At 44.3% G+C, this 14,743-nt stretch overlaps 1 protein-coding gene across 2 annotated transcripts; it reads right to left on the reverse strand.

The window, feature by feature from the left end:
* Positions 1–7,373: 7,373 nt before the first annotated feature.
* Positions 7,374–14,743, reverse strand: LOC120046493 (PWWP domain-containing protein 2B-like). Of its 2 annotated transcripts, none has more exons than XM_038991776.1 (3): positions 14,330–14,743; positions 10,271–11,992; positions 7,374–9,083 (listed from the first exon to the last, which is right to left on the reverse strand). In XM_038991776.1, exons 1-3 carry the CDS (start codon positions 14,467–14,469, stop codon positions 9,077–9,079), a joined length of 1,869 nt encoding a protein of 622 aa, XP_038847704.1. In that variant the 5' UTR covers positions 14,470–14,743; the 3' UTR covers positions 7,374–9,076. The 2 variants fall into 2 exon arrangements, with proteins under 2 accessions (XP_038847704.1, XP_038847705.1); XM_038991777.1 differs by having other exon boundaries at positions 10,267–11,992; positions 14,330–14,737.

A 14,743-nucleotide genomic window follows, 5' to 3' on the forward strand; every position in this document is an offset into this window, starting at 1 on the left:
ACCAAACGAAAAGGGGAAAAGGGATCGGTGGCAGCTTGTAGACCGGCGATGACGACCGCCGAGCGCCGCCCGAACGGGAGCCACCTTCGGTGATATTCGTGACAGATTCATGCTATGCTTTTACTATCAAGGAGATCTTTCCACCCCTACTTTTATCCACGGTGGTCTGCGAACCCAAAACCGTCTGGCCCGCAGCCCTGTGTGCTTTCAAAATGCCTGCATTGCCATATAATGCTTACAGGACGAAGAACATATTTTTAAAAATTGCATATCAAAGGTTCTGGTCTGTCCAATAAGTAAGGGTAAGTGGTAGACATGTTCTCTGCTATCCACTTTGTGTTAATGATTATTTTGGGTAGGCCTATAGGGGAAGGGTCACTTTATTAATTTTTTCAAGCGTTCAGGGATGGTTTAGGTAAAATATATTGGCTCATTCTAAGTTAATTGTGGCCACAGCTTGCATGGAGGCATATCATTAGCAGTAATTGTACACAGCAACCTACTGCCATGTGCCTCCCTTTTCATTCCAGACTTCGGTATCAGTGATTCATGAAAGCATTGTATTACCCCACACATTCTGCTTGAGGTGAACAGTTGTCTAACTTCTGGTGGAATATACAGTAACTTCAGAAAGTATTCACACTTCTTGACTTTTTCCACATTTTGTTGTGTTACAGGTTGAATTTAAAATGGATTACATTTCTTTTTTTTGTCACTGGCCTACACACAATACCCCATAAAGTCAAAGTGCAATTATGTTTTATTTTTATTTTTTACAAATGTAAAAAAAAAATGAAAAGCTGAAATGTCTTGAGTCAATAAGTATTCAATACACCCAGTCATTACAAAGATACACGCGTCCTTCCCAACTCAGTTGCCGGAGAGGAAGGAAACCACTCAGGGATTTCACCATGAGGCCAATGGTGACTTTAAAACAGTTACAGTTTAATGGCTGTGATAGGATGGGTCAACAACATTGTAGTTATTCCATAATACTAACCTAACTGACAGAGTGAAAAGGAGGCCTGTACAGCCTGTTTTCAACAAGGCAAATGTGGCAAAGCAATTAACTTTTTGTCCTGAATACTAAGTGTTATGTATGGGGCAAATCAGATATACCTTACTGAGTACCACTCTCCATATTTTCAAACATAGTGGTGGCTGCATCATGTTATGGGTACGCTTGTAATCATTAAGGACTGGGGAGTTTTTCAGAATATGGAATGGAATGGAGCTAAGCACAGGGAAAATCCTAGAGGAAAATCTGGTTCAGTCTGCTTTCTACCAGACACTGGGAGATGAATTCACCTTTCAGCAAGACAATAACGTAAAACACGAGTCCAAATCTACACTGGAGTTGTTTACCAAGAAGACTGTGAATGTTCCAGAGTGGCCAAGTTACAGTTTTAACTGAAATCTGCTTGAAAATATATGGCAAGACCTGGAAATGGTTGTCTATCAATGATCAACAACCAATTTGACAGAGCTTAAAGATTTTTGAACATAATAATGTGCAAATGTTGCACAATCCAGGTGTGGAAAGCTCTTAGAGACTTACCCAGAAAGACTCACTGCTGTAATTGCTGTCAAAGGTGATGTATTAACTCAGGGGGTTGAATACTTTTCGTTAGATGTTTTCCCCCACTATGACATTAGAGTATGTTATGTAGATCGTTGACCAAATATTACAATTAAATCCATTTTAATCCCACTTTGTAACACAACAAAATGTGTAAAAAGTACAGGGGTGTGAATACTTTCTGAAGGCCCTGTATAGATATGTGTGTATGTGTGCTTACTTGCATACATGCTCCTATTAAGTGGTAGTACATGAGATACAGTACTTGGGATGTGACTGGGCTTTATGTATGTGTGGCCGTTGATAGCACATGTGAACGAGCCCTTAATTCACTGTCAGAATGTATGGGGATTAATAAGAAGCAGAGTGTGCTTGTGTGAGCATGTGTGTTTTTATATCAACAGCGGTTAACCTTGATGGCGCTTGTTTCCCTGCTACAGGGGACTGGTTGGGACATGCAGGACCAGAAGGAGCTGTAGAGTTAAACCAGTGGAGGCAGGTGGGAGGAGCTATAGGAGGATGGGCTCATTTTACTGGAATGGAATCAATGGAACGGAGTTTTTGTGTTTGATACCATTCCATTTAAGCCATTACAATGAACCTGTCCTCCTATAGCTCCTCCCACCAGGCTTCTCTGATTTAATCACAATTACCCTGTTTCCCCTCTCCTTTCTACATGAATGCTGTCAGAGAAGAAGAAGCAAAGCAAGAGGTTTTACTCAGCCCAAAATCTGTCCACGAAAATAAGCCCACGAAGTAAAGAATTTTTGTATTGAGGTCAATGACAGGGTCGAATTTGGTCAACAACATTTTTTATTGCTAATCCTACGTAAGACTTATTTGATAGTATATACGTTTTGTAATGGTTAGGTTGTTATGAATGCACTGATATAAGAGAGACGCAGACTCGTCTCTTCAGTAGGTCCTTTGATTGAGTGTAGTCTGGCCCAGGAGTGTGAAGGTGAACGGAAAGGCACTGGAGCAACGAACCGCCCTTGCTGTCTCTGCTTGGCCGGTTCCCCTCTCTCCACTGGGATTCTCTGCCTCTAACCCTATCACAGGGGCTGAGTCACTGGCTTACTGGTGCTCTTCCATGCCGTCCCTAGGAGGGGTGTGTCACTTGAGTGGGTTGAGTCACTGACGTGATCTTCCTGTCCGGGGTGGCGCCCCCCTTGGGTTGTGCCGTGGCGGAGATCTTTGTGGGCTATACTCGGCCTTGTCTCAGGATGGTAAGTTGGTGGTTGAAGATATCCCTCTAGTGGTGGGGGGGATTGGCAAAGTGGGTGGGGTTATATCCTGCCTGTTTGGCCCTGTCCGGGGGTATCGTTGGATGGGGCCACGGTGTCTCCCGACCCCTCCTGTCTCAGCCTCCAGTATTTATGCTGCAGTAGTTTCTGTCGGGGGGCTAGGGTCAGTCTGTTATATCTGGAGTATTTCTCCTGTCTTATCTGGTGGCCTGTGTGAATTTAAGTATGCTCTCTCTAATTCTCTCTTTCTCTTTCTCTCTTTCTTTCTGGGCCATAGGACATGCCTCAGGACTACCTGGCCTGATGACTCCTTGCTGTCCCCAGTCCACCTGGCCGTGCTGCTGCTCCAGTTTCAACTGTTCTGCCTGCGGCTATGGAACCCTGACCTGTTCACCGGACGTGCTACCTGTCCCAGACCTGCTGTTTTCAACTCTCTAGAGACAGCAGGAGCAGTAGAGATACTCTGAATGATCGGCTATGAAAAGCCAACTGACATTTACCCCTGAGGTGCTGACCTGTTGCACCCTCGACAACCACTGTGATGATTATTATTTAACCCTGTTGGTCATCTATGAACATTTGAACATCTTGGCCATGTTCTGTTATAATCTCCACCCGGCACAGCCAGAAGAGGACTGGCCACCCCTCATAGCCTGGTTCCTCTCTAGGTTTCTTCCTAGGTTCTGGCCTTTCTGGAGAGTTTTTTCTAGCCACCGTGCTTCTACACCTGCATTGCTTGCTGTTTGGGGTTTTAGGCTGGGTTTCTGTAAAGCATTTTGTGACATCAGCTGATGTAAGAAGGGCTTTATAAATACATTTGATTGATATAAGTGGACGCACATGGCATTTCGGCAACTTTGCAATAAAAAACGATTGGAGTTGTGCTTGTTTTCAGAGATAGAGGACTCATCATGGCTATAACCCATTTTAGCATGGACATTGCCCTTCACCATTTTAAAGTAGTCAACTAGGTGGGGATTCCTATGAGTTGGGAGTAATCAGCCAATTAAGAAGAAAAGGTTCAACTTTAAAATAGAGATAGCCTCAATGGCGCTGACCATGCTTTCACAGACACTATAATTGCATGGATACAAATATGAGTCCTCGATATATCTCTATAGGCTGTTGTTCACACGGGTATCTGCCCTTCCATTGGCTAGAATGGTCCCACCTGATCACGCCTCCTCCTGCCTTCTCTATATCTTTGAGGACATGTATTTCCATTGTTAGAGCGGTCACTTGACTATATTGTCAATGTAACAGACAATCTTTGGTGCTTGTTACAAAATGGCCACTGCACTAAAGTAAATCGAAGCAGGAATGTAGGCTGCTGGGGAGATTGTGACGAATGTAGGCTACACTTCACTGGACATCACTATCTGTGGAACATACCTTTTCTCCTTTCCCCATAACCATCATTATGCAAGGCTCCTAATACTGTCTCTTTGTTTAAGTTGTGTGGCCCTCTGTGCGCAACCTAGTATAAAGATACAGATTCTTGAAACCAATAGTACAACCACACTCTCTCTCACCGCAGGGTTTCGAAAATGCTGCAAGCCTGCATTCCTTCCCCTCACTTGCGTTTGAATGGGGTCTGGGGGTAGAATGGATGCTAGGAAACAAAAACTGAGCCAAGCGCAGCTCTGAGCATGATGGTCAGCATCATATTTGGACAAGTTTAGGGCCAAAGGAAATAGCTTGGAATGAGAGCTATGACATCTCTGGCAACAGTGAGAAAAGCAGTTCAGTAGTTTGAGAGGAGCCAGGGGTATGGGCTTAGCTTTCCGAAGTTCCTGGTAAGATGATCTGATTTGGAGATGGGGGGGGGGGGGGGGGGGGGGGTTACCTAACACTGGATTGGCCGGCGTGCTGCTGTCCTCCTGGTTATGCAATAATGACATACAGGTAACTGCCAAAATAATGGAAACACGAGTATGAAAAATGTATGCACTCATGACTGTAAGTCCCTCTGTATAAGAGCGTCTGCTAACGTTATTTATTTTATTTAACCTTTAACTAGGCAAGTCTAAAATGACTAAATGACAAAAATGTAAATGTAAAATGTGTAAATGAGGATTCTGGCAGCTCGGATATGGTGTGGGGTGCATTTCCTTGGCATGATTTACAGTACCAGTCAAAGGTTTAGACACACCAACTCATTCAAGGGTTTTTCTTTATTTTTTACTATTTTATACATTGTAGAATAATAGTGAAGACATTAAAACTGTGAAATAACACACATGGAATCATGTAGTAATCAAAAAAGTGTTAAACAAATCAAAATCGATTTGAGATTCTTCAAAGTAGTCACCCTTTGCTTTGACGACAGCTTTGCACACTCTTGGCATTCTCTCAACCAGCATCCCCTGGAATGCTTTTCCAACAGTCTTGAAGGAGTTCCCACATGCTGAGCACTTGTTGGCTGCTTTTCGTTCACTCTGTGGTCCAAATCATCGCAGACCATCTCAATTGTGTTGAGGTCGAGTGATTGTGGGGGCCAGGTCATTTGATGCCGCACTCCATCACTCTCCTTCTTGGTCGAATAGCCCTTACACAGCCTGCTGGTGTGTTGGGTCATTGTCCCACTAAGCGCAAACCAGATGGGATGGCGTATCTCTGCAGAATGCTGTGGTAGCCATGCTTGTTAAGTGTGCCCTGAATTCTAAATAAATCATTGACAGTGTCACCAGCAAAGCACCCGCACACCATCACACCTCCATGCTTCACGGTGGGAACTACACATGCAGAGATCATCTGTTCACCTACTCTGCGTCTCGCAAAGACACGGCGGTCGGAACCAAAAATCTCCAATTTGGACTCTTCAGACCGGACAGATTTCCACCGGTCTAATGTCCATTGCTCGTGTTTCTTGGCCCAAGCAAGTCTCTTCTTATTATTGGTGTCTTTTAGTAGTATTTGATTAGGCCTGATTCACGCAATCTCCTCTGAACAGTTGATGTTGAGATGTGTCTGATACTTTAACTCTGTGAAGCATTTATTTGGGCTGCAATTAATGAGACTGGTAACTCTAATAAACTTATCCTCTGCAGCAGAGGTAACTCTTGGTCTTCTGCCAGTTTCATCATGGAGCATTATGTTTTTTGCGACTGCACTTTTGTATATGTGCAACTTTCAAAGTTCTTGAAATTTTACGGATTGACTGACCTTCATGTCTTAAAATAATGGACTGTCGTTTCTCTTTGCTTATTTGAGTTGTTCTTGCCATAATATGGACTTAGTCTTTTACCAAATAGGCCTTCTTCTGTATACCACCCTTACCTTGTCACAATACAAATTATTGGTTCAAAGGCATTAAGGAAAGAAATTCTACAAATTCCCTTTTTACATGGCACACCTGTTAATTTAAATGCATTCCAAGTGACTACCTCATGAAGCTGGTTGATAGAATGCCAAGAGGGTGCAAAGCTGTCATGAAGGCAAAGGGTGGCTACTTTGAAGAATCTCAAATATAAAATACATTCTGATTTAACTTTTTTGGTTACTACATGATTCCATGTGTTATTTCATAGTTGTGATGTCTTCGCTATTATTTTACAATGTAGAAAATAGTCAAAATAAAGAAAAACCCTTGAATGAGTAGGTGTGTCCAAACTTTGTGGACTGGTACTGTAGGGCCACAACCCCTTAGAGGGCAAGTAACACCAATACACAGCCATTTTGAGTGATCACCTTCAACCTATAATGAATCATTTCTATCCACAGGGCACGAGTGTTCAATTGTTTGATGAGCATGAAAACGATGTAAACCATATGCCATGACTGTCTGTCACCAGATCTCAACCCAATTGAACACATTTGGGAGAATCTGGAGTGGCGCCTCAGTGTTTTCCACCACCAACAACAAAACACCAAATGATGGACTTTCTCATGGAAGAATGGTGTCACATCCCTCCAATTGTGTTTTAGACACTTGTAGAATCTATGCCAAGGCGCATTGAAGCTGTTCTGGCGGCTCATGAACGCCCAACGCACAGCAGGCAGGGGTCAAATAAATCAACACTGACATGACTTCAAATGAATGAGAGCCATCCAGGAGGCTGGGGAGAGTAGAGCAACACAGCAGCACGCTAATATCAACTCAGTGAATGTAAGCAGGGGTTAAATTGGGGGCAGCGAGGAAGAAGTTTGACTTTTTTTTTTAGGGTGGATGAGAGTTCAGATTTCAATTCGATTAGCAGTTAGTTTTCTACTGAAAATCATGAAAATGCAAGAGAGTTGAACAGTTCCACCATTTACAAAGTCAGCTGGTAGCAAATCACTGTGATAATAAGGAGAGGATGGCTATCATATGACCAGTGTGGCTAGTGGAGGACGAGTAGTTGCGTTACACTAGGTAACAGACAGTGCTTCACTTAACTGAGTTAAGTGAGGTGGTGAATGGTTGCATAAAGTTACATAAAGGTAAACCTGGCTGGACCAGACTTGTATCACAGTAGTGGTGCTGACACACAGGTGAGAGCTAAACTACATCAAGTTAGTCAAAATTAATAGAAGTACATTGAAATATACACAAACCAGCCAGCACACATATTGCCTGTATATTTTATTTTATGTACATGTAAAAATAAAAAAAATAAAAAACTGAAAATAGCCAATAACATTGACCAATGTGGGCAACAGCAGACAGCCATGTAGCTCATCAAATACAGGAATTTCCTGACATCTGCTTCCATCTTAATCATAAACCAGGTGAAAGGGGGAGCTGGGCACTCTCCTTCCCCATTCTTCCGGAAGAGTCAATCAAAACCAAAGGGACTCAAAATGGAACACAAATGCAACAGGAGCTCTGGGTAGTGTTCATTAGGGCTTGCAACAGAAAACTAAAATAAGCTATTTCTATTGGACAAGTCCAGGTAGTCCTTGCCCATTTTCTTCTGTTTAGTGCCTACTGAACAACCCATGGTTCCTGCGGTCCCTCCCTTCCCCCTACTTTCCAACAGTGCTGCTTTCAACTCCAAGGTCAATAAAGGTTAATCCTGCAGTCTCTCCCTCTCCGGACTGCAATCTGCAACCAGTATTGAGCATACAGAGTAGCCACCCATCTCCCCCGCCCTTCACCAGCACACTCAAAGAGTTGAATTCACAGTATTCTTACTGCATTTTCAGGTGAATATAAAGCTTTAATTGACGGATAGGGTTTGACATTTGACAATTTTCTCTAGTGGAAACATTTGATGGAACTGGGGTGAGCTGAAAGAACGTACAAATACACACCCGAGACAAAAATGCAAGAATACAGTGTACACAACCACCCCTGAAAAGGTTCAATCTCTGGTGTCCCAAAACTTAAATTAAAAAAACTATTCTCCAAAGCCATGGATAGTCAACCGGGATATGAACTCCCGCTGCCTGGCAGTGCTGTAACTCCAGTTAGTGAAAGGACAATGAGCTTACAGCAGGCCACCAAGGTACAGATAAAGTGCTTTTTCTTTACATGACACATTAAATAATGAAAGTGAGTAGAAATGAACTTTGGGATCTCTCAACAACGACCAATACATACCACACTTCTAAAGGTATTCAAACCAAAATGGAAGAGACAAATTTGAAAAAAGTATAAATAACATTATGTCGACATATCCAACTAGCACTGCTGAAGAAGGCTACAAGGATGAATCACTGTATAATAGAAGAAACTACAGTACTATCTCTAGATGGAACAGTTTCACATTCTCATATTTGGAAAGTAAAAAACTTAGTGTAAGACTTTTCACCAGAAATGCAGATATACATTTCATGGTCTGTTCGGAAAAAAAGTGGGTGGGCTTCCAATGAGGATGGCACTGGGTCTGTTCAGCAGACCTGACGAGGCCCTCTGACTGGTTGTCGTTGAACCACTTCACGACCAATCGGTCGAGAGGACGTTCACAAAAGCAGCAGTATGGAGTTGTAGAAAGGTAAACTTAAATCGTTATGGATAATAAATGGTTACAGATAATAAATACATTCTGATTTGTAGTGTGTTGCTATTCAGTTTCTACTGATATGGTTAAAAATAAAAATGATTGAAGAATTGTTCCTTGTAGTCCATGAGATGCCTCAAACTGGCATTTCTTGCTCCCTTATCCAGGCAACAACACTCCACCTGGGTGGCCATTTTCCTCCAGCCATGTGGGAGGGGAGGGGGAGCGCTGTATAAATAGTGACCCTAGCAACTGCACACGCTTCCTTTCTCTCCTGGGGAGTCAGATTTCCACGAAGCCTTTGAAAGGAGACTATTCTTCAGTCTTCAGACTCTACAGAGAGAGAGAGACAGATGGGAGAGAGAGCAAATAATGATTAGGCAAATAATGGCAGTATGGTTTCCAATGGAGGGACATTCTAACTACAGGCCTAGACTTTGCACTGGAAGAGTTATGCATGTTTACAGAAAAGATGGATTCTCACTTGACCATTCAAGATATGGAACATTTCTAACTGAGCCCTTTCAGAAGTCACTCTCGAGCAGCGGTGGAAAAAGCGCCCAATTTTCATACTTGAGTAAAAATAAAGATACCTTAAAAGAAAATGACTCCAAGTAAAATACTACTTGAGTAAAAGTATTTGGTATTAAATGTACTTAAGTATCAAAAGTAAAAGTATAAATCATATCCTTATATTAAGCAAACCAGTCTCGATTTTCTTGTTTAAAAAAAAATGTATTTTCGATAGCCAGGGGCACGCTCCAACACTCACAGACATAATTTACAAATGAAGCAGTTGTGTTTAGTGAGTCCGCCAGAACAGAGGCAGTGTCCTGCTAAGCATTCAAAATGTAACGAGTACTTTTGGGTGTCGAAAATGTAAGGAGTCTCAAGTAATGAACAATGTATTTCAGACACTTTACAGCCAGATCTCTGGACAGCTGACGTGGCAAAACTATTTATGAGTTAGAGAAAGAATGGCATTCTCAAAAGAGTCTGGTGTGCATTATGAACATAGTTCAGTACAGGTGTACCTTCACATGGCTACTGGGCCTTCACCACAGCAAACAGTGGCCCTGGGAGCTGTCTGGCAGTTTCATATCACCCTAAGACAATATTTAACCTAGGTGTAAGTGAACGGCCTGGTGCTTGGCTACATGGGGTCTGATTCCACAGACCTATCAACAAAAGAATACCAAGGAAACAAGGGCTTGTGCTTTCGATCTATATGATCAGGCCTAATGTTTTATGACAACTATTGCTAGGCAGACTGAGACCAAATCATAAGTCCCTGGGTTCAGTCAACCAAAATCATACAATTAAGATTATTTTACCATACAAGGGTAAAGTGAGCTACAACTTAGTTTAGGCATTCACAAGAGAGGATGTATTCTGCGTGAAGATTTGAATGAGCTCAGAGCCCAAACCATTGCCCAGCATGTAGCATTAATCCAAGGTACCGGACTACTGTGTATTTAGTGAACAAACTCAAATTGTCTGAGTGTTGTGGACTCACCTACGTTTCGCAGTGAGAGGTGAGTAAAGAGGTGATCTCGGGGCTCATGTGGCCCACGGCCTTGGCAGCTTCCACAATGGCTCGTCGGTACATCCCTTTCTTCTTGCGGTTGAACCGCGACCTGAAAAACTCCCGGAAGGGAGAGAGTTTGGCAACGGAGAGCTGGGAGGTAGTGGGTGAGCCAAACCAGGCCACCTTAGCCTCTGGCCACTGGGCTTCGCAGTTAACGGACTCCTCTTTGCGGCTGCCGCTGATGCTGAGCACCCTCGCCGGCCACCAGGGGAACCCATGGATCTTCCCCCACACCACGTCTCCCACGGCCACCGCATGGCCCTCTTCCGTCACACACTTGGTCATGCTGCGCGTGTGCAGGCGCACGGTGAGTGGCGGCACAGTCTTGCTGTCGTCTCGCGAGAGCGACGAGGAAAACACGGAGGAGATGTGCTCTCCGGGAGCCAGGTCGCACAGCTCCGGGGGCGTGCCGTCTGAGGTGAAGGATTTTGATTCGTCCAGGCTATCGGTGCTGCACACGGACAGGCTGGAGGAGTCCGCCTTCTTCTTGCGGAAGTTGATGAGCAGCGTGAGGTCACTGTGGCCTCGGTCGGCCTCCTCTCCAGAGCTCCCCGACCACAGCTCCATGGGAGTCTTCTCCTCAGAGTCCTCCGAGTGGGACAGGGGACCAGGGACTGGCATCCTGGGGCCTTTCTTCCTCGACCCCTCTACCAGCTCCGCCTCGTACACCGTCAGGCTGTCCTCTCCGTCCCCCAGGGTCGTCACACGGATCTGTGGGGAGGGGAGGTCCAGTCCGGCCGTTAGGGGCCTGGGGAGCTTGAGTTTGGGAATGGACACGGTCAGGCCCGTCCTGGTGGCGTCCAGGATGTGGCGCTGCTCCTGAGTCTGGGTTAGGGTGGTGGGCTCAGGCACTTTGCCCTGGTGGTCTCTCAGGCCGTTCTGCATCAGCTGCTTGGGGCAGAAGGGCTTGACGGAGCCGTGGACCCGAGCTGGGATCTTCATGACCTCAACCTTGGCTTGTGGAGTGCTGTACGAAATCTTGATGACTGGGCTGTGGGGAATGATGTCTATTGCAGGGAACTTTGGATCGTCATCCCTTTTGTTCTTCCGGAGCCGCTTGCCGTCGTAGCCAGTGGGGCCATTCTCCCGTCTCTTGTTGTTATCCTTGGTGGCGTCTGCGTCCTCTTTCCTGGCCAACTTGACGGACCCCTCGTCGCTGTATGGCGCGTTCTCTTTCCTAGACGTCTTGGTGGTGGGCATCCCGTCTTTACTGTCTTCGTCACTGTTCAGCGTGTTCTTACACTTCTCGCACAACACCTGCCGGGGGCGGAGTCTGATGGTGCTCATGGTCATCTGCCCGGGCTCTCGGGTCCGCCTCTTCTTCCTCTTGATTGTTCGCGGTGGTGGCTGAGGTACCCATTGACCATAGCTGTGGCGGACCCATATGGGCGGAGGGAAGGGAGCACCTTCAAAATAAGGAGGGTATGGAGCCTGCCCGGCAGGCACTGGTGTGGGCAGAGGGGCAGGGAGATGGGCACCTGGTGGATCATTTTCAGGGAGTGTGTTTTCATCCTTTGGTCTATGATGTGAAGCCTGGCTGGGAGGTTTAGTAACTGTCTCCTCTGTCGGGACGTCAGGGATTTCACAACCAGGTTTGAATGCAGGGCATTTCACTGGCTTTGCTGTGACATCTGGTAGGCAGAAAAGCCCAGTCCTATAAGAAAACAGTGAAAATAAATACTTTTGTATGTTTTGTAGCTTCTGAGTGTTTGCATCCAATCATGATGAAGTCAAATTGTTTGCACTCAACATTCACATTGTGAAATAAAGCAGGAATGTCAACTCCTCACCGAGTTCCTGTTCAAGAACATTAACTCAACAGAATCTATGCGCAACAGATGCACTCCTTTGACCCTGTCGGAGCACTTATGAAAGCCCTTATGGTTGCAACACTTCAGTTTGTACAGAAGACACAAATCAGACAGATGCTAATTGCTACTTTACAACAGATGTTAATGCTGTGAACAAGCTAATTTACAAAACCCACTTCCATTTTCCTAATCAGTGTAGTTCATATCCCAATTACTTCAATACTATAAAAAAGGCAACGCCAAAAAGATTTTCCTTTGTTAGAACATTGCACTTTCTACTGGATTGGGGGTTGGGAGACAGCCATCAAGCAGGTCGTTGTCTAGCTAGCCTATAGCCTGCCCTCCAGCCGTGTGCTACAAACTGAAAGAGCTGGAGTGTGTTTTTTTCCTGTAAATTCACATGTTCCTTTCCATTCCAGTGGACCTGCAGATGTAACGCGTCCAAGCCGGGATTCTCGAAGGAGCCCTTTGAAAGGTAGCTGACAGCAGCAACAACATGGCTGTATTCTGCTGTCAGAGACAGCAGACAAAGAGACTACAGGAAACCCAGGAGCCCCCCTCCACTCCATCTGACTGAACAAAAACAATCCCATGAATCACTCGGGACCAAGAGAGCCAGGGGTTTCCCTTGTTTTCATATCAGTGTGTGCTGGGAGCTTGTATGTTATGAGAATATTAATTAAAGCACATTTAGGAAGCCCGAAAGGCGTTTCCCCATGAGCAGCTATTGGCACCTTTCAATAAAGCGGCTCAGCGAGGCCTGTTTCCTGTGCTTTGGGGGAGACCTTTAAAAAGGCCCTTATTGAGCAACAAAATCTCAGCCGTCGCAATGATTGACACAGGAGGTAGAGTCCTGGCCTAGGCTGTGTACAAGGTCATAGCAGTTAACCGGCCATGACTCAAACACTTGCCATTTAATCTTGTATACATCATAACCAAATAAAGAGATCCTGCTAAAAAAGTCACCGACATGGAAACTAGAGACACAATGAAGGGAAATGCATTTTTATGAACCTGAAACGGAAGAAGAACTCACATTTTGACACAAGGCATAATAGGCCTGTATGCCAAACCACTGTTCTTTGTTAAAGCCACCGGGGAAGGTGAATCTCAGGGCATTTGGAGTGATCAATCACATGAACATGTAGGCCTACTGACAGGAAAAACCATTAAGAGTAAAAACAAATAAACCCAGTAAAATATAAAAGGTGCACTCACTGCACTGTACTAGTGCAACACAACGCCAGAACATGTGACTAGAGTCCTGGTGTGACACACTGCATGCCCCATATTAATACCAATCATTCATAGAAAATGTTATACCTTAGGCTACCCATTGTTAACACCCTATACATAGGCCTAAATGTGATTTCTAGCCAACATTGTCTACTCTAGTTCACCCTTTGTCAAGCACAAAGTAGGCTTATAGCCTAGTTTTACTGGTGTCTGTAACCTCCTTGGTAACGCAACGAGTGCCATCTTTAAAAGCAGTATAATCTCTTATTTTGAGTTTCAGGTGAATCACTTATAAAAAAGGATATACTTAATTGTATCATTATAAAAGGGTATAATTCTATGACTTTGTGAGTTTCAACCTAGGCCTACAGTAAAAGCACCAGAAGTCGGCTAAATTATTAATGGTGTGATGCCCATCACCTTACACAGGCCTAGCTATTAAAACATGATGTAGGTAGATCGATGAATTATAAGAATGCATATACAAAAGTGTAATATGAGAAAGGGTGTTTCAGCAAGGCCTGCCATAGTTGGATACATTGTAGCCAGTCTAAATCTAGACAACAGTAAACTAGCTTGATAGCTAAGCTAACAATGAGGTATGAAGGTACCCACAAATATATGTATAACTAACCCCTGTCTGTGGTACCCACGTAAACATAATTGTTCTTGAAATGCCCATCCCATGTTACTTTCACGGGGTTTTTGGCTTTATCCAAGTTTCATAGTAATGATACAAGTGTTCATATGCTATTAATATATGTTTGCTGTAAAAGTGAGCAAAACAGATAGTTAACGTTTGCTGGCTAACTAGCTAGCTAAACCCCCTTGGAGTCTTTTGTATGAAGGCCCATGTAGCTACCTAGCTAGTTTAGCCAGCTAACGTTAGCTAGATAATTACGTTGTGATAAATGTATCAAATTATTCGAAAAAAATATACTTACTTTTTGTTGCAATCGAGTAATATCCCCATGTAGCTCCTTTCTTGATAGGTTAGCGTAACCACTAGTGTATCGTTAACTATTTGATCGATAGTAACAGGAATCTGAGAGCCGGCCCGCAGCTCGTCGGCCATAGCCTCCATATTTTCCGGCGTGAGATATCCGGCTTGGCGGTACTCGATCGCGGCCGCGGGAGCCACGATCGCCTCGGTTAAAGATGCTACTCCCTTCTACTTTCGAGCACGGGAGGCTACACCAGGGCACGAAATGATCAACCCCCACATAGTCAATTACAACAGTTCTACCACTGATGACATCACACAAGAAGAACAGAGGAGAGAAATCTTTTTAAATTGCCTCTCTATCTTGCTTGAAATTATACCATTTCAGTTTATTAACTCTAATGTAGCCACAATT

The sequence above is a fragment of the Salvelinus namaycush genome, chromosome 4 (assembly GCF_016432855.1).
Source record: "Salvelinus namaycush isolate Seneca chromosome 4, SaNama_1.0, whole genome shotgun sequence".
NCBI classification, from domain to species: domain Eukaryota; kingdom Metazoa; phylum Chordata; class Actinopteri; order Salmoniformes; family Salmonidae; genus Salvelinus; species Salvelinus namaycush.

Coding starts and splice junctions, on each gene's coding strand:
- LOC120046493 (XM_038991776.1), bottom strand. CDS start 14,469: ATGGAGGCTATGGCCGACGAGCTGCGGGCCGGCTCTCAGATTCCTGTT. Junction 11,993..14,329: donor TTACTCGATTGCAACAAAAA/GTAAGTATATTT, acceptor GTTTTCTTATAG/GACTGGGCTTTTCTGCCTAC.